This window comes from Dermacentor silvarum, chromosome 1 (genome assembly GCF_013339745.2).
Source record: "Dermacentor silvarum isolate Dsil-2018 chromosome 1, BIME_Dsil_1.4, whole genome shotgun sequence".
Classification (NCBI taxonomy): domain Eukaryota; kingdom Metazoa; phylum Arthropoda; class Arachnida; order Ixodida; family Ixodidae; genus Dermacentor; species Dermacentor silvarum.
This window is the reverse complement of record NC_051154.1, coordinates 176,619,926-176,640,423: the sequence shown is the minus strand read 5'-3', so window position 1 is coordinate 176,640,423 and position 20,498 is coordinate 176,619,926. Positions and strand designations below refer to the sequence as shown.

At 42.9% G+C, this 20,498-nt stretch overlaps 1 protein-coding gene across 5 annotated transcripts in view; it reads left to right on the top strand.

Moving 5' to 3' along the window:
* Positions 1-1,009: 1,009 nt before the first annotated feature.
* The window catches only part of LOC119436439 (rootletin-like), a 199,970-nt gene continuing 180,481 nt past the window's right edge, over positions 1,010-20,498 (top strand). The window contains exons 1-5 of one of the 5 annotated variants that reach the window (XM_049657710.1): positions 1,010-1,415; positions 6,611-6,651; positions 6,761-6,816; positions 10,068-10,190; positions 20,391-20,467. In XM_049657710.1, the coding sequence (XP_049513667.1) occupies positions 1,363-1,415; positions 6,611-6,651; positions 6,761-6,816; positions 10,068-10,190; positions 20,391-20,467 (350 nt within the window). In that variant the 5' untranslated portion in view covers positions 1,010-1,362. Of the gene's footprint in view, positions 1,416-2,526; positions 2,775-6,610; positions 6,652-6,760; positions 6,817-10,067; positions 10,191-20,390; positions 20,468-20,498 lie in introns of those variants that run through there. The other 4 variants (XM_049657691.1, XM_037703285.2, XM_049657713.1 and 1 more) reach the window with 4 other exon arrangements.

Below are 20,498 nucleotides of genomic sequence, written 5' to 3'. Positions count from 1 at the left end.
CTGAACCTATACATGACCATTACATAATCAGTCTTCCCTTGGTGTCTCTGTGGGTGCATGCTCTCAAATGTGGCACTCACTTTCCATGCCAAATTGTTGCTTGGGCCAAACTTATTCAGAACATTTATCTGAACAGCAATAACCCACAGGAGGATTGCACATTTGTGTGAACTTAAGTGCAGTCACTACATTGCACAATGTACATTTATATTGAGGGACTGAACTGCATTGCTTTCCTTACACCACCAGGTGCTATTTCCCTGTTATTCATATATCAGTGGATATACCTTTGACGTGGCACATTTATGACAACTTTAGTAGGCATCAATTAATTATATACTTTGCAAATGTGCGTGATTTGTGGCTCTTAAGACAGTTTATTGGTTTGCCTAACATTATTTTCTTTTTTTTTTTTTAAACCTGTTCCAGAAACTATGGTTACATGTGCCATAACATCTCGCACGTGATATTAATATTTATTCCAAATTTCGGCATGTGTTCGCATTCGGTTTCCAAGGGTCTTAGTGGTTAAATGATTTAAGACCATTATACGGCGGTGCTTCGCGGATGTTATGCGGTATGGTGCTTGCACACCACTTACCAAATAATCACGGAAGCTAACATATTAGATAAGCAATAGTGGATTTAAGAGGCCAGAAAGCATAAAAAAAATACACAAGCAATGCACTGGCTATGACGACCAAGTCAAAACTTATTTCACATTTTGGAACCCCTATGACTCCCGATATGTCACGAAGTTTAGACTTCGTTATGTCGACTTAACGCGACGTCATTCGCGAAAACTGCAACCCTAAGGCACAGAACGCAGAAGGATGTTGGACAACACCAGAAACCACGACAGAAACAAAATGCAGAGCAGGTAGAACCAGAAAACACTTGGGCAGGACGTCATAGGACGTCAACAACTCTCACGGGAGCTTGCTCTTGAGGTGCGGCGGTGCTTCGCCGCGCTTTGAAAGAGCGTTTTCATTGGCTGACAGTTTTAGAGCAGTCGCAGTAATGTTTTTGCAACAAGTACATTTTGCGTTTATAAATTTTATTTGGGTTCAATCGATAACGTTCGTATGATTTAATTTTCTTTTTTGGCAACGTGCGTCCGTTAACGCCGCTCTGCGAATTACCGGGTTCTGGCGCGTTCCAGCCATTCCAACCGTTATGGCGGAATTTTAAACCGTGTGACTGGCACGATCGCTGCGCGTGGCAGCTCGTGCATATCCGTCTGACACGATCAACGCGAGCGTTGCGCGAGGTGCGCGTTGAGGCTCACGGCCGTGTTCAGACCGTTCCCAGCCGTTCGGTACGCCCCAAGTATCGCTACGCCAAGACTCAACCTCGTTAGCGATGGGCGATTCGCGAGTCGACGAGAGTTCTCTCGCGGAGTCGAGCTGCTTTGGGTAAGTACTGTTTTGTCGATACATTGATCGCTGGAGATGTCTAGGTAGCACATCTTGACTTAAGCTGCAAACTAATTTTCTTCGGAGGATGCCCATTGCACGATTCTGCTGGGCTATGTGCAGCTATATGTGCCTTTTTGATTTCTTGCACATATCAAACCTCGCCTTTATTTTCCAGCGTTTTAAGCGTCGGGATGGGACCTTTTGCGTATGAATGATCTTGTTTTATGTTGAATAGGTCTCGTCCCAGAGCAGAAGTGGCTGCAATGCGCCGAAGAATGTGGTATTAATTAGGTTCTCGGCACACGGGCGATTTGAATTTCCCCATGCATGACCATAACCACGGCCAGGAATGCGGTATTGTGCTCGGCAGCATAGTGGTTTATTATTATTATATTTTCTTATGTCCGAAGGTGGGAACCATGCGTTAAGAACATCGATGCCTTATTTTGTTAGACTTTACTATACGCACGCGTACGTCTTTCAGTTGTACTGTTCGACCTACTTGTATTATTGAGGTTCCAGAGTCCGTAGGCACAGGCGGCATAACTAGAGGCGTACAAGATTGAAACACAGCACTTTGTAATACTTCAGGCACTTAGCTTTAATGCATTGTCGTAGTTGAGTAGAGGTTGAACGCATACAGCGCTGGTCCCGTGTATGTGTTCTTGCGTCCTCGTTTATTTGCGCTGATTAGATTTGCAGTATGTCGCACCAACTGGCCCAAATTGAAGTATATACACCTCAGCATAATATGACTATTCCGTCACCTTGCTCGCTTGTTATACTAAAAAAAAAAAAAAGTAATTAACACTGAGGTAAAAAAAAGGTTGGTGTCATAGCTTTCAATTGCATTATTTGCTTTATTGACCTTTATTGCGCGACTCGATAATGCCGATATAATCAATCCCTATAACTTAACTCATTTGATCTTGCGACTCGCTTACCGTGACGGTTTGTTTCGTTAGTGAACGCGCACGAAGGAAGATGGTCAGATGGTCTCGGAAGACGGCGTGAGGTGTTAACCACGACCGGTGTTAACATGGGTGTCAACTGCGCAGGCGCAGAAGAGGACCGGAAGTGTTCTTGGATATATATATTTTTGTTGTTGTTAATCTCGCACTCCGCTGCATCTTCTCTGCGTCATTTACCGGTCAGCCGTCGCGGTGTCGCGGTTTTTCATGATGGAACCTTGTGTTGTAGGCGTCCACTGCATCTTGCGGTCGACATTGACGCAAAAGAGGTGGTGTGCGCAATGTTCGCCGAGGCTGGGGACAAACACAGAATGCATCTAAATTGTATTCGGCTGCCGTGGTGATCACATAGTTACTTCCCTCCCACGCAGCTGCAGGTGCGCTTGTAAGTACCGATTTAACCCCCGTATGCTTTTGGTTTATGTAGCTGAACTTATAATGCGCTCGCAGGTGTATGTAACTTGCGTTGCGCGCCTTACGAGTGGTGGATATGTAAGAAAAAGGTTACCGTAACCATTAGGAATTAATTGTACTGGTAGGGCTTGTAGAGGAATGGAAATATTGCTCCCATATTCATCCAATAGGAGACATTCTTAGCCCATAGGCTCCCAAGTTTGTGAAATTGTTTGCTTAGAGCTTGGAACTCTTCCTACCTGGCACAAGTATGCCTGTTTTTGAGTGCATACTTATTGCACCACCTGCTCTATTTTTAAAATGTGTGCGCGCGTGTGTGTGTTGAAAAAAATAATTGAAGCATTCATACTTCTGAGCGAAGCTCGTCCTCGCGTTTAATACTCTCCAATTGAATTTCTTGAGATGGGCAGCCCAACTTGTCTTTAATCTTATAACCCGTTGAAATCCCATATGAGCTCACATGGGATTTCACTTTTTTTTTTTTTTTTTTCACACTAAACATCAAAGGCAGTGGCAGATCAGCAGAAAGTGAGGATCACATCAACATTGTTCCTTGAGAAAGAGGTCGCGGGTTTGATTCTTTGTTGCGGTGATCAGATTTCAGTGGGGGCAGAATGCAAAAACACTCTTGTGCTTAGATATTTGGGGGCATGTTAAAGAAACCCAGGTTGCCAAAATTAATCTTCAGCCCTCCATTACGGCGTTCCTGTACACTTTTAGTACGTTAAACCCCTAAATTCAACATTCTTCCTCCAAATTCGTCTGTTGTGGCTGATGAAAATGATGCTCAAGTCTTCACAATAACCACTACAGCAGTGATAGTATACAGGGTGTTTCAGAAAATGCATTCACAGTTCCTTAAAAATAGGAAAGGTGCGATAATTGAGTTTCTCAGGCTTGCTTTTACCAGAGTCGCACATTCTAAAATGACTCAGTGGTAGTTAGTAAAGTTAGTCTAATTCAATTAGACATTGAAGCCCGCCATTGAAGTTGATAACCGGTTCCGTGTCCCAGACATGCTTAAAGGTGCCGGTAGTTTCTGAAGCATAGTGAGTTCTGTCTAATTTTACCCAAAAAACGTAAACTTATTGATTGATAGAGTGATTAATTTATTCATTGGGTTTAACCTCCCAAAGCAATACTTGGAGTGAGAGAGATGCTTTAGCTCCATGGAGGTCTCCGGATCAGTTTTGAGCACCTGGGTTTCTTTTAACATGTGCCTAAATCTCGGAGAAAACAAAACCACAGGACGAGCGCACAGTAAGTTAACTAGGGTTTTTGCAATTCGCCCTCCTTGAAATGTGGCCACTGCGGCCGGGGACTGAATCCACAACTTCATGTTCAGCAGCAGAGCATTGTAGCCAGTGAAAAAAACAAAACAAAAAAACCTGAAAGTGAACTGCCGAGGAACGCAGCTGTTACGCCTTTAGCAGACACCAGGGAGTAAGCTTTTTTAACTGCGCTAACCCACACAGACAAAGATGAGGCAGTCTAAGACGTGCGCACATCTTGTCTGCCTTGTCCGTGGGGGTTAGCGCAGTTAAGAAAGTTTGCCATGCATGTCAACCAACTAGCCCGACTTGGAGCTCTACATCAGTGAGTAACATGATTGTTTACGCCTCACTGTAATGAATTGAGCAACAGTGTGACTTTCTAAGGACCTGCCAAAGTGCATTGGACATTTGTGAAGAGATGAAGGGGAGGAAAAAATGGAATTTTGTAAGAGCGTCAAGATATGTATGGAGTATTGCCAAGAAAATGCAGATCAGTGTATGTCAACATGTTATAAGGTATGTCTGCTTGAGTGGTATGTTCTGAAGAAAAAAAAATTGAGTACCGGTTTGGATAGCCCATATTCACATTTTCAGATTATTTTTGAATGTTGATTCAGTCATATTTAAGTAATCTGCATTGACAAGTCAGTGATTCGAAAGTTAGCTTGAAACAAAGATTGTTGATATGATGTTCTAGCTCACGCCTAAGATGTCCCACTAAGATACAGTGCGTTCTTCAGAATGATGCTTACTTGAGCTAGATAGTACATAGAAACTCAAACAGTGCTGAAACTGGATGACAGCAAGAACGACAGGATAACATGCTGACAAAGCAGCATCGCAGTGTATGGGGCTGTCATTCTTGCTGTCCTGCTTCATGGCTGTTTTTTTTTTTTTTCTAATTACAGTGCAGTCCAATGTACCATACCACTATACTGTATACGAGGTGGCATGAAAAAGAGACTAGCTTTGTTTTCAAAAAAGTAATTTATTTATGTGGGTACATTCAACTACTGCCACCTTCTAAATAGTCCCCTTGCGCAGCAATACAACACTCGGTGTTCCTGCCAATTTGGGAAGAGAATGAAGTCGGTGGGAGCCAAATTAAATGCCGAGCTCAGAGGTTGCTGCTGTGACACGATTGCTGAAATCAAGCATGGATCGCAGAAGGTTCAGAACTTGTACAGGAAAGAAGACTTCAAGAAGAACTTATTCGCAAAGTGGCAGGAACACTGAGGGCTGTATTACTGCGCAAGGGGACTATTTCAAAGGTGATAGAGTTTGAATGTACATAAATAACTTTCTTGGAAATGGGGCTACTCTTGGAAACATTTGGTACCACCCTGTGTAACTACATTTTTGCAACAGTAGCTACTGTAGTGATGAAAGTGAACTGCATATAACAGTGAAATTTGTGTAAATCTGGGTACAATAATCTGGGTACAATTGATATAGAATAGGCAAATTATGTGAACTCCGCGAATTGTAAGTGCTCTTTGTACTTTAATGGATTGCCATCCAAAGGGCCACTATAAAAATGTATGAAGTGACTAGGAATTTTACTATGCATAAAACTCAAATGCATACAATTCCGAAACTGCTCAAGTGTGTTGTTCAGTTTCCACGTTCGGCTGCATATGTAACAGTGGCTTAGTTCAGATTTCAGAACTTACACTCAAGACTACTACATAATTAAAAACTGACTAAGAGCGATTACACATCGCACTTCCATGTAATTGTGCAGAAAAGGTGCGCTCTGATCAATTATTTCCTGTTCGCATTTTAATTTATGCTGGTGGTACACTATACAGTAATGACCCACCTGTCATAAAACAAAGCACAGATATTGAATGCGATATAGCAGCTGCACCATCTGGGGAAGGAGAATACTACTGCACCAATACAATGGCCTTTGAGATCAGGATGGTGACAAGTTGGAGGTTGGTGCCACACTCTGTTGAGGTCATGCCTTTACAAAAGTTCGACGCGATAATGGGTGGAACATGGTGGGCATATTTTCATACGGCAAGGAGAGAACTCTGAGAGCAGTTCAGAGGTTGAGGAGGGAAGGCCACGAGGGCGTGGCAGTAGCAGTATTTGATTGCCAATATGAGGAAATGCCCAGTATGAGGAAATTCATGAGGAGGTGCCCTTTAATACCATACACATTCCTTGCCTTTCATAAAAGGTGTTGCAGGGCCTCTTTTAAACTCCGAATTTGTCTAGAATTTGTCTCTTCCTCTTCTGTGGGTGTCTACTAATGTGGATGTCTACGTATATTGTGTAAAATTACAGGACACCTGTAGTGCCTGTTATTCTTAAGATGTAGTCGTGCCAATTGCTGCCAATGTATCAACAATGCATTTTGGTGTATAAAACACTGGGTCATTTGATGGGAATTCACCATGAAATTGTGTGGGGAATTGGTCCTGAACAGAGAATAATTACTAGACATTAGTGTGAAAACACAGAATATTAGTGCCTAGAAAAGCTGCTGGACCTGTTTTTTTTTTTTTTTTCTTTCTTTATCCAGGATGGATGGGGACACATTAATGGCCAAGATGGACCTGTTTGGTAAGCTTGACCTTTTGCTGTTAGTATTTAACATGTTTCTAAAGTGCCTGCGTCATATTGTTTTCGCGCATTCTCTCTGTATAGAGGCTGATATGTGCTTGTGTTTCAGGGAAATTTCGCTTCTTGATACCTGCGCAACTCGAATCGCTGCGGGAATACGAGCAGGTGATGATCATTACATTCTCATGCTTACCAAAGTGATATCATTTCGCATCTGCTGTTATGTAATGTTATGCCATATTAAAAAGCTTTTTGTATTAAATTTAACTTTTGTGCATAATAAACCATGCTGAGAGTGCTCTGTATATTAGCTGTCTCACAAATGGGTTCACATGATCACAAGGCTGCTGGCCCTTCAAGGCCCTTCTGTCCAGATCCTCTTTATTGAGCAGTGAGCAGTGGTACCTGTGGAAGCACTGTTATTATCTCGTGTCTATACATATGCAATTGTGCTGCTGTACACAGGTTAACTTATTGGCCTTGCATGGTGCATTTCGTGTGCAGAAAAGTGTTTGATGCATCCTTTGTGCAGTAGGTGGGTTGTGCATCAGTGTGACACGCACTGCTTTCATACATCATGCCATCAATGGACACAATCAACTTATGTGTGGGTTATCATGGACCTAGATGGTGAGCTGGACTGGTTTGTGGCAAAAAACACTGCAGAGAGAACCCTGTAAAAACCCAAACAATGCTTGTATTTGGAAATAATAGGATTGGAATGGGAATTGGAAAGAAAGAGGATTTATTTTTATCTTAACGTGCCAAAGATAGATGGTGCTTGGCTTATAGGCTATATGCACATAATTGCTGTGGGTCAGCATCCACAACCACCGCTATGATCAACTGGGAGCCGAGGCACAATCACAGGTGCTATGGAACAGCCAGCTCAGCCCGTAGCCTGCTCTATTGTAAGCTTGTCGCATAGGAACTTTTTTGTTGTTGTTGTTGCCCCTGTCAAAGTGCAATTATCGGGTACAGACCCTGTCAAGCCTTTTTTTGGCTTTTAGTCTGTGCCCCCAGCATTTTGTACATGTTATAATGTACCATAATGCCGAAATAAAATGAAATGAAAACACTGACTTAAAATGCCTGTCTAGCTACCATGAATTCTTGGATTATGTCAGTTATGTTATGTTGTGTTATGTAATCCCAGCTGTTCACTGGTCATGTAAGCAGAAGTATCCAGTCCACAAAAGCCCTCCTCGCAAGAGCAACCAAACATGTCTAATGAAAGGAATTCGTGCTTCAATGCATAAAACGACATTTTGTTAAGAAAGTAACTGGAATGCCAATGCATTTCTCTGCAAAGTTAATATCTCGAAACTGGTGTCATCTTGAGAATTCGTTCCAAGTGTCCGCCTTGCAAACTCCATGGCTGAAATTTGTAAATTGCAATATGGGTCATAAGGTAATAAAGTTCAAAACTTAATTAGTGAGTTTTTGCTAATTAGTCGATTATGCATTTCAATTTTTTGTGCAAGTAATGCACATGAGCTGGTCTACTCTTCGAGTAGACCAGCTCATGAAATAGATTTGTGCGATCTGCCACGGGCAACCTTTAAAAATTTTTTAAAGTGTTCTCTGAAACACCCAGTATATGCTTTAAAATGTGACAAGCTAAGTTGCTGTCAAAGGGAACATACTGACACACAGCATGAGCGGTCATAGATAAGTGTGATGAAAGGGAAATAATGTAGTGTAAAAAAGTAGTCTAGTGGTCATGATTTTTTCTGGTGACTTGGCACAATACCGCTGTGCATATCTGTGTAGTGTAATCTGCATAACGCATGCCGTGATAGCACATTACTTATGTTAATCGACATAAATAATTATTGTTTACTTAAATATTGGCTTTATCCAACCTTTCTGTTATGCTCTTTAAGAGTAAATATTTATATTTGGTTTGATATTTAAAGCCAGTATTTCTGATTATACACAATCGATTCAATATGAAAATGTCACCGAATGCCACTAGCATAGTGCAGCGGGAGCTCCATTCCCACATTGTAGGAATGGAGCTATTTAGGCATGTGCATGTGATCCTGCATGTCTGGGTATCATTGTGATAAAGCTGCATCAGCTGCATTGTTTGTAGTGTATTAGCTTTCTTGGTTGGTCATAGAGACTCACTGCTCCTAGTACAGTCAATGGGGAGGATACTTAGTGCTATTGATTTTTATTCTCCAATTTACAACAGTGTAAATTTAGTCCTGGGATAAACATCTTTGTTCAAACAGGCCTTGGTCTACCACAGATTGTCTTCAGACCATCAGGCAATTGCCTGCTTATCATCCACATTGGTATCTTGTCTGCATTGGTGTTTGGTGGCCTAGTGTGGCAGCACCTTAGACCATTTTTGGCACAGCTTCATGAGGATGAGCTAGGCTTATCCAAAACAATTCAGAGGTCAACCTGTTGTGGGATTAGCAGTACCCTTCTAACGCGGTAGTGCTAAGGGCCCCGTGTCGCAGAAAATCCTGTGTTGGCGTAAGCGCCGGAGTCCCTGGGGGTGAAAATTATCCCGAACCACCCCGACTGCGCAGGCCCTCTGCTTGGCGCAAGGTGTTAGCGAAAAAAAATTAATTTGTCACAGTAAAATCTGTCAGAAAAATGGTAAAGTACGACTTAACTGCAACCTACAGACATGGTGGTGTCGGATTATAATTTGAATGTACGAGAAAACATAATTCTGTTAGGAGGAAACTCAAACACAAACCCCTTTTCCAGCATTCCTACCATACCAAGAGCGGTGCGCTCGGTTAGGTTACTTGCGAATATCCTATCCAGATGGGGCTCGCATCCTCGGGAGGTCAAATTGGGACATGGTCTGCCTAATGCATTTTTCATGTGCACGCGTCGGGGCAATAGCAAACAATTAATAAAATAATATAAAAAGGCCGACTTTGTAAGCAGGCTTTCCCACATTGTGTTGCAGTGAAGCCTACTCGTAAAGAAAAATGCTATGCGAACGGGGCCCAATAACGCTATCGCGTTCCACTCTTAAATTAGGGCGAAGCTTAAGCGTCCTCCAATTTTTTTTTTGGATGTGCATTCTTATGTTTTGGATGAGTGCAGCTAACCAAGATAATTGTCTTTTTCATTGGCGTCAAATGGACATAGCTTCCTTAAGTACCGTCTTTTTTTCTCTCATATCTTGCTGCTTCCACCTCTTGCTGAAGATAATGGCAAGCCACCTGCTCTTGTGTGTAATTAGCACCATTTGGCTAAAACCTTTCTTTTGCCAATTGGCAAGTGAAATTGCTTAAATACCTATTCTTGGGTCCTAAAATGCACCCTTTTAACAGCCTCATTAAAGTTCCATACTTACTGCCGCAGGAGAGGTGACAGTATTGCTCATTGATGGGAAAGGGCCTGTTTATGATTTGGCTCTTATTGAATCTATATGATTGCAGCACATAATATCACTCCGGCGGGACAACTTACAGTTACGGCTACGGTTGTACTTCCTTGTGAAGCAAGATCAATATGATCCCACCGAAAGTAACCCCGAGACTGCTGCACAGCTTGCAGAATTGGTGAGCATGTTCATGTTTGACTTTACAGCCTCACATAGTTTTTCAGGACACCTCACAGAAATATGCAACATGAGTTCTTTCGTTTTCTGCACATCATGTTGAAATATGATCATTTCATGAGCTGGTTGTAGCACACTTGAAATCTGGAACCTACAAGAAATCTATCTTCAGGTTGGACTTAACGTTTGTGAGGTGAAGAAAAAACTGCTACAGTGCTGGTGAACATAGAGGGTAACTTTCAAAAAGACAAACAATTAGTGTAGAAACCATCACAGATAATTGTCAAGATTGGCCATAGCTTCTGTGGCCATAAGCAGTAATACAGCAGTCAGATAGGCAAATTTAGTAAAGTGTCACTATGGCTGTGCACTGCTAGACATGAAAGGAAAATGCCATTTGGAATTGATGGCAGTGTGAATTGGTAAATCAGCCAGCACTATGTACATGTTATTTTTGGCACTATTTAAAATAACATTAACACTATCAATTGTCACGAGTGAAGACCAGATGACATTGCAGCCAACATTCAAGCAACGTGCTGTGCATTTAGAAGTCCTGACAGTAGCGAAGCATAGACTCCTAAAAACAACACGGATTTCATTAGATAAAGGAGAATGGCTATTTCATAAACACCTTTCCGTGTGACAGCCTGGAAATGACACTAACAGCAAAGTGGGGGGGCGCTCGCTTAAAGAGACACTGAATTTGCCCGTCTGACAGGGTTGTAACACGCACTTCATGCAACTCAAATGGGCTCTTGATGAGATGTTTGAAGTATTTATCCGGCAGCCATATCTTCATTCACAGCTTTGTGCCCACCACATCGCATTTTGGCCGGAGGCAGGGGCACCCACACAGCTTGCGTGTACATGGCACACCAGAACTTCAAACTCATGCTCAATGCCACAGGCTTCACGCAAACACCACAAAAGCTGTTATGCACAATTGTACCCTAGGTTGAAAACGAACACTGCATGTGTGGCTGCTGTCGTGTGTGCCCAAGCAGCAATGCTCTTCAGAGGATGCTGGAGGGCACACCATCCCTAGATAGTAGATACCGATAATGATAGCTACCTCCATGTTCAGCATTGGATAAGTGGTGTTCGCTGCAGGCTGAGAACAGTAATCTTAAGTCTCACTGCATTTTATGAGTTTTTAGACATGTACAGCAGCTCAAATTGCACCACTTCATGAGCGAGCAGGAGGAGGAGGAACAAACTTCTATTGAAACCAGCAGTTTAGTTGGCTGGGCCTAGGCCTCCCAGGTGGGGACATCAAGGTCTTGCCTCTTCGCTGCCTCGCAGGCTTGCTGGGTACCCCAGAGTTGGTCGTCGAGGTGGGAGCTGCGCAGGGTGGCGTGCCATCTCGACGAGAGGGTCACGGTATTAATTGTCGGATATTGGTGTTTACATTCCCATAGCATGTGGGGAAGCAATGCTGCCTGAGTCTTGCAGATCTTGCAAGTGTTACTAGGGTAGGAGCAGCAAGCAAAATATTTAGAGGAGCCCTGAGCCACTTTTTATTGAAGTCGAGAAATACATTTGAAGTTAATTTAGACTTTTTCAGAAATACTTTGCTGTAAAAAGTTCTTCAATGTGTTCAGCAGAAGCAGAGTTAGTGGCAATCAAACATAGCGTTCGCGGTACTTCCGCTCCTTCTTCAATGATTTGCACTGTGAAGGCTACGGTGGAGCAGGGTGTGCCCACAACGCTCCACCTACTGAACGTCACTGTGGCGCGCAGTTCGAATTCTATTTTGGGTGTTCTCGTAGACACCACTATTTTAGCTTTTGGCGCCTATGATGCGCCAAACATGCCAAACGCGGTTGTCCTCAGTGAGCCGCAGTGCATTCAGCCAGTAGATGCGTCGCGGCACCCACCCTGTGGCGGCTGTGGTATCTATGCTATATAGCAGACTGCAGCTACATGCAACTGCAGTGCTTTCTTTGTGTGCGACAGGGCTAGAGACCACGCTCGCGCTCATATGCTCCTGTCTGGCTGTGCTACGTGGTACAGACCGCATTTGTCCTCCACCAGCTTGATTGATGGATAGTAGCCACATCCAACTTGCGCATTTTGAAGCGCTATCAATAGCTCGATGATTGTGAAGTCTTGCCAAGGTGTCTAACCAGGAGCAGCCAGGAGTGTGGTCTGACCTTAAGTTTCGCATAGTTTGAGGCTAGTTGAGTGTTCAAAACTAGGGCTCTATTCTCGACACGCATGGTGGCTGCATGACTGCCATTATCCGCCATGTTGACACTCTGATTGGCGGCTGTACGGCTGCCATTATCCGCCATGTTGACACACTGATTGGCTGTCGAGAGGTCACATGTTTTGAAATTTGTGCTGGAAGTTATGCAAAATGCAATTTTTAATTTTCTTTAAGATGATGAAACGTGACGTGGAGCTGCAAATTTTATCGACTAATACTTTTTTTGTGGTCCTTCACAGCTATATTGCGACAGCGCTTCAAAAAGAAATTGAACGGTAGCGTGCAGAATCCCGTGCAATGCATCTACAGTTTCGCAAATATGTGGTGGCGGTCCAAGATAGCAGCTATGTCAGCCTGCTGATTGGCTGAAGGAATATCCCGTGAGGAGTGTCACACAAAGGGCCATTTCGTAAACGTCAATGTGACGTTGCATGATGTTAAGCTGGGCCACCATTGCAGAGATTTTCCGATATAATTTGTGGTGCGACGAGCCATGCAAATTATGCTAATGAGTGGCCATATGCAATGGCAGCTGAGAGGCATGCGTATCGCCACATTTCCCCCGTCGTTTGGGACCATGAAAATATTTTGTCCTTAACGCATGCTCATAGCATTTGCATCGCTCTTGGGTGGTGTTGGCATTTGTTTTTTGGGCCATCATTTTTTTTTAAATGCGCTTATTTGAAAATGTTGGTTGAACATTACAAACCTTCTGCGACTTTTGGCACTTTTCACTGCCAATTTTGAGTTGTAATCAAGATTAATGACTTTTCACATCATCAGATGTTATGGCAACAGCAGCTTTTTAATCTATAAAAGGAAATGTACGCAAGGCAGTGCCTTGAAGTTTCCTGGTGTGATGAGAGTAAACAGCGAAGTGAACAAGAGATGGCAGTGCTGATGCTTGTGTCGCAAGCAAATGACTGTGGCGTGCGTATTGCTATTGGTTATATTCGTCTGCTTCTAAACCAGCCTAGTCTGGCTGAGTCGCTTGCATTTTCACGAGATAGCGATAACACAGCCTAGAACATGCGCTCATCACCACTGGTCGGTCGCGTATGCTGTCTCAAGGTAGAAGACAAGCGCATGGGCACAAATATGCAATGACTTATTCCGTTACTCGGGGACACGCATCTTGTCTAATGAAGCAGACGATGGCTTGTACTTCGCAGGCGACGGAGGCGAGACATGTTTTCGACGGAATAATTATACGCTTTGAACTAGCTGCTTTATTTTTACTGAGGAAAGCTGTTTTGCTTTATCAAGAACGTTAGCTTCAGTACCTTCATTTCAGTTTCTTAGGCGAAACGTCAAGTTTGTGTCACGTAAGCAAAACGGGGCCATCAGTGCCATTTTGTACTGTGTCGCCCTTACGTCACGCCTCGAAGAAAATAGCGGAATGTCCAGAATAGAGCCCGTTGTCGAAATCAGTGAGACCCGACGGCTACGGCACTAATAAGCAGGGTGGCTAAAATTTAATTCCTACGCGGGTGGCCGCAGCCGAGTGTGAGCCGACGACTGTCGGTTTCTTCCTGTAGTATGTAATTATCGAAATTCTAAAGCATATTTTCGCTTACTTCAGCCTGTTTATTAAACGACATCAATAAATATACAAAGTAACTGTAGGAAGAAGCGCACTGATCCAAACACCCTCTTTGAGTGATGTCAGTTATTGGCCACAGCAGCCGCATATGGGAATCTGCTATACTATTATGAAATAAAGTGTCCAGAAAAGAGTGAGGAGCACGCTTCTGTTGAAAAGAGTGTTTGAGAGAAACGTGACTTCGCACTTCGCTTGAGAGATACACGCGCTGCACACCACTGCAAGCTTTGGCTATGTTCACAGCAGCATATGCTATCCGCAGACAATGTTTTTTCTTCGAGCTCGAGGGGTGGTTCAGGGCCCCTTTAAGAACTTTTTTGCAACGTGTTATGGCAAGAGTGCTTGCGATGGCATTGGCGGCACCGTGAAGTGGTTGGCAGCCAGTGCAAGTATTCGGAGACCCTACAAGGGACATATACTTACACCCCATCAGCTATTTACATGGTCAGAAAAAATCAAGTGCTCTGTGCTCTGGGTATCTATGCTTTGGGTGTCAGAGAGAAGCGTTGACGAAAAAGTAGAACTCTCAGCAAGGTTTGAGTTTACGATCTCCCTCAAAGGTATGCACACCTTTCATAATTTTGTGCCATCATCACTTAAAACTGTTAATGCTGGGCTCGCCTCCTACACAACCACACAGGTGTTTCAACTGGCAAAGACCATACATTGGTGACGCTAGTAAAGACTGTGACCTCTTGAAAGCGCCAAAACTGGGCACACAAACTAAGTTCAACTGCGTCTGTCGTACCTGCACCAATGTAGTGACGTGGCACTGAAATAGCAGCCCCTAGAACTAATCGGCAGCCTTTGATACTTCCTAAACCTCGTACCAGCCAGCCACACTGTTTCCAAGTTGCCAGCAACATGAAAACACAAAGCAGCATACGATTTTGCCACCCCGCGGCGCTGCCGCATCTTTCCGTTGCCCCTGAGAAGTGTGAGCGCAAGTGGACTTGCGGGCCGATCCACAGGAACGCGATGGGACGCTCAATATAACATTTTTTTTCTCGTCTGAAACAAAGAGTACTCCGAATGAACTATCAGAAATAAATCTTTGTACGCCCTTCCAAAAGATTTCAAGCATGCCTTTTTACTTGGACCGCATCACCAATCTAATGTGCCCTAACATGAGACATTTTGCACATTTTTCAATGTTTGCACCTCTTCCACTTTGAAACTGCTCGCCCATCGACTTTGTACTTTTATCACACACTTACCGCCAACTATCCAGCCAAGTGATGCAGTTGTATTGTGTCTGTAAAGGTTGTAGAATTTTGTAAAAATAGTCAAATTGGAAAAGAATTGTATTGCTTCACCACAAAGCACACTGCGAGACCAAGTAGCGGCCATCAATGGAAGGTAATAATGAAGCGCAATTCCTTTTCTAGCAACCAACAGATTTTTAAGGCACTCTGTTTAGTATTATATTTTTCCAGGTGTTTTTTTTTTTTTTTTTGCAACCTAGGTTTTGCCCACCACTGCAACATTAAAGTCGCTGTAAAGGACAGAAAAAAAAAAATTAATTCAAAAATAGTTTGAGGGCAAATAGTGCCCCAAAAATGATTGACCGCAATTTTTTTTAATAGAATCTGAGCAATGTCTGGGACGTTTGGCGTGGAATGACCCTAATGACATTGTTGACAATACAGTTAAACCTGGATATAACAAAATTGACAAATTCCTGAAAAACTGTTATAAAGAGGATTTCGTTATATGCTGGATCGGCACGTAAATTAGAAAAAGAAACGCTTACTGTATGTACTACTGCTCAAGGTTTACTCCCAATGCACTAAAGTTGCGATGAAGAAAAAAGTCCCAGTTTCGCCCGAAAGGCGAAGCATCGATTGCGACAGCAAATTAGCAGACAGCTATATGAAGTAAGGATAGTACAGTCAAACGTCGTTAAAACGTACCCGCTTAATGCGTAATTGCGGTTTAAACGTAGTCGCGAAGATTCCCCCATCCAGCCCCTATTGAACCCATTGCTATTGGCTGACCGCTTAAGCCGTAGTCACTCATTTATTTTTCTTCTTCTACACGCACAGGCACAAAATCTGCAAAATCTCATGTGCGCAGACGTTCGATTCTCGAGTTGCGACGCCCGGACGACAGTCGCCAGCGATAGTGTACTTGCAATATGGCCACCGTGACGTATTTCCTGCTCGTATAGCTGTTGCCGATTGCCACGCACAAAAGCATGGCCTTCGAGATCAGAACATGTGCTTCTATGGAGTAATGGCGGGAATAGAAAAACTTCGTTATACCCACTAATTCGTTATATGGAGGTTCGTTATAAGCAGGTTTAACTGTATAACGGTCCCTATCCGATTGTATGCTGATGGTTGCGTCATGTATTCGGAGAAAAGTTCTGTTAATGATCAGCAAAAGCTGTTCAGAAGTAGACAACTTGGTGCATTAGTGTAAGACATGGCAGATGTTTTTTAATTACCAGAAATGTGTAATGTCCGTAACTAATAAGAAACAACCTGACTGTTTTTACACAGTGAGTGGTAACATACTGCCTCGTGTAGGGGAGTTTAAATACTTGGTCTCCACTTTTGTGACAATTTCAAATGGAATCAGCATATTACTCGCATTTGTAATAAGGCAATGACTAAACTTAGTTTTTTTAAACATTCTCTTCACGACGCTTCAAGACACACTAAATGTCTTGCATATAAATCTTTTATAGTAACAATTTTTGATTATGCAAATGTGGTTTGGGACCCTTTTACAAACATTAATGTTAACAAATTACAGTACAAAGTAAGGCATTACAGTTCATAATAGCTTTGGACAAACATCAATTTCTCAGCTACTGACGAAAGCTAATCTAAGTGACTATCAAAGAGAGAAATCGAGTGGGCCGTACAGCCAGACTATGAATGTTGTTGAATTTTCTTCCTAATATGCCACTTGGTGCCAACATAAATTTACATTAGAGAGATTTAGCAACGACAAGTTACCGTACGGTAAGTGCGGTAATACGTACCAACCGAGGACTCTGCATGCGCACACTTTACTGTACGGAAAGACTTTCCGTGTGGCTTACTAGATGGTAAGGAGTCTATACCGCATATTGTAACGTGCGCACCGTGTTTTGTGAGACGAGTCTGACCAAGCCAAAACATAGCGAGAAACTAGTGTTGGCCACAGAGTCCATGCCGTGCATGTCTGCGTCTAGCATGCATTTTTCGATATATTAGGACCAAGGGACGAGTTAACTTTAATTCACCTTCTGCAACGCGATGAAGTGGCAGCAAGTATGACAGCACTTCTAACCAGAAGCATAAACTTGAGCTGAGCTGAACCGAGCTTGTGGCTGTACCCTTCGTAACAGGCGAGTAATACCCGTGTCACACGGGTGTTTGGAAGGCCTTCCAACCGATAGTCAATTGACTCAAAGGTTAAGTTAGAGCTGCTACACGGGCGGTTTCGAAGGCCGCCGAGTCAATAGTCTATCGAGTCAACGGAGCACCCTACAACTCGATCGAAATCTCGATGGCCTTTGAGCAACGGAAGTGGAAACAGCGCGAACATGCCCCCTCGTTCACAGTGTGCTCGTACTCACGGTTAGAAAGAACAAATCAAACCAAAATGCTCTAAAAAGACTATTATGAGTGTTAATAATTATTCAATCAAGTACTTTTGCCACTTGATATGTGCGAACTGCACATACTCTCGACAACAGCGACGTGCTTGTGTTCGTACACTCTCCCTCTACTCCATGTGCTGCCGGCTGCCATCATATTGCCGCCATTTCGCCGTATAAACAAATATAAAAGAAATTATAGTGCTGTTAAGTGGTTTTAATGTTGTTTAACTTTTGGTGACACGAAAACGAAAATAAAGATCCGCAGCGCCACACAATTTTGCGAGAAACGCCCTGAACCACTCAACGGCCTTTCAAAAGTGCCGTGTAGCAGCGCGATAACACCTTTGAGTCGATAGAGTTGTGGCATTTCGAAGGCCGTTGACTGGAAGGCCTTCCAAATGTGCCCGTGTGACACAGGTATAATATACTCAGGCCAAATGAGAAAAAAGATTAAACGAAAAACGGCTAAAGAAACGGAACATAAAGCGTGCCAAAAAAAAAGAACGAAAAAAAAAAAAAAGAAGAAAGGACACTTTTGGTTAGTGCGCCATCTAGTGACGCAGCCTTTACTTGAAGGGGACGCAGTTTTTATTGCAGTAACTAACTATATTCTACTTATCTGCTGTGTAAAGTGTTGGCAGCGGTGCAATTTGCAACAAACAGTCCTATTTTTATATATTGCTTCGACAAAAACACCTACGTAACGAAAACGAAAGAAGGGACACCGAGGGGCTCGATTTTGTTAATCATAACCACAAAAAGCCAACAGACACTGATGCCAAGGGAAGCATCGGGGAAATTAAGTGTGGTTGAAATTGGAATGTATAAAACAATGAAGAAAAGGGAAATGAGAGTGGACGAAAAGATAATTTGTTGCCTGCGGGAGCCGAACCCGCAGCATCCGCATTACGCGTGCGTAGCACTACTAATTCTGCTACGGTGACGGCCATCAATTGATCCGCTAACTTGGGCATTTATGTTTACTAGATCTAGCCCTAGGAGTGTTAGCCAGCGCCACTCAAGACCATGGTGGGCGAATGTGGAACTAGATGGCGTCAAGTAACGCGTGATCTTGGGAGAGCAGGCATGTGGCTAATAAACCCTCGCATGCTACCTAATGACATCAAGGCTGCCAGAAGGGGAACCGAGGGGCTCGATATTGTTAATCATAACCGTCAATTCCCCTTCTTTCATTTATTCATTGCGAGGGTCTCAAATCGTGCAGCCTTGATGTCATTAGATAGCATGCGAGGGTTTATTAGCCACGTGCCTACTCGTTTATTCATTGCGAGGGTCTCAAATCGGGCAGCCTTGATGTCATTAGATAGCATGCCAGGGTTCATTACGTGTTGCGTGACGCCATCGGGCTAAAAGAGATGTTCCACATCCGCCCACCATGGTCTTGTGGGGTGCTGGCTAACTCTCCTAGGGCTAGATCTAGTAAACATAAATGCCCAAGTTAGCGGACCAATTGATGGCCGTCACCGTAGCACAACTTGTAGCACGCGTAATGCGGAGGCTGCGGGTTCGGCTCCCGCCAGCGACAAGTTATTGTTTCGTCCACTTTCATTTCCCTTTTCTTCATTATTTTATACATTCCAATTTCAACCACACTTAATTTCCCCATGCTTTCCTTGGCTTCATTGTCTGTTGGCTTTATGTGGTTACGTAATAAAAAAAAAGTTTTAAGTGTTTTTAGACAAAGCGTTGCAACATGTCGCCACCGGATTTGTGACTGGCATCCATGTTTGCTGTAACCCTGCACTTCTGTAGAGAGTAATATGTGCATGGACAAACTAAAGCTTTCTAGTATTCACTAAAATGAATATTTGGAACTCAACACATAATTCTTGTATTTTGCAAGGTCTGAATGTTATCCATTAGCATCATTATTATGTTACCGTACGCATCGAGCCAAACACGCAGCTAAAACGTGTTTGGTCATCGCGGTAGGTTAGTACAGAAAGGTAATACCGTACCGTATACTGCACTTACCGTACCGTAACAGGGTACTGCTAAAACTCTCACTCTCTATTAGCTCTCTATAAATCCCGAAACAATAGTTTTAAGTACTCCTTGTTTCCTTGAACAGTAATTGAGTGGAATTATCTTAACGCTGATATAGTTGAGCAAAATGAATTGGGAGGATCTTTTGGAACTGGTGAGGTGCCTTTGATGTGTGTGTGTGTTCTAGTTTTTTCCTTGTTATTTTTCATGCTTTCCTTTTTTGGGGAGTATGGTATCTTATTCTTATATTTTATTTTTCTTGACAAGTTCGAATTGCATATTTCTCATGTATTTCTTATTTGTTAGTACCACTTTGCCACAACCCCTGTCATTGGGATTAGCAGTATTTGAAATGAATAAACGACACTTAGCTTTGTAATAAGAACACAAGTTCTACACAAGCAGAAACTGCAAAGACCCTTTATTTCCAGGCACTAGCTGAACCTAGAATAAAGTGACTTGGGCTCAACTTACTCAGAGTCGGTGTCACAACTGACATCGGAACAAGCGGACTGTCACTGCAGCAGTTTCCAATAGTACGATGATGACTTGGAGTTAAAAAAATTTGTAATTTTTGATGGCCAATGTAGGGGGATGCGAGCATCATGCGAGTAACTACAGTAATTATAGTTCTTTGTGGATATACAAATGGTTTGCATACTTTTAGTTTGCTTACCAATATAATACCAATATTATAGTGCTTACCAATACCACTATTTTAGCTTGCTTACCAATATACGTCTCAAATGAATTTTTTAAAACTTGCACTATTTTTCTGCTTTAGCATGAAATTGTTGACACGGAAACGAAAAAAATTTCGGAAGCTCTCAAAGAACGGGATGCCCTCCTGGACAGATATCGGTAAGTTGGCAGAACTCATTTTTATGAACAC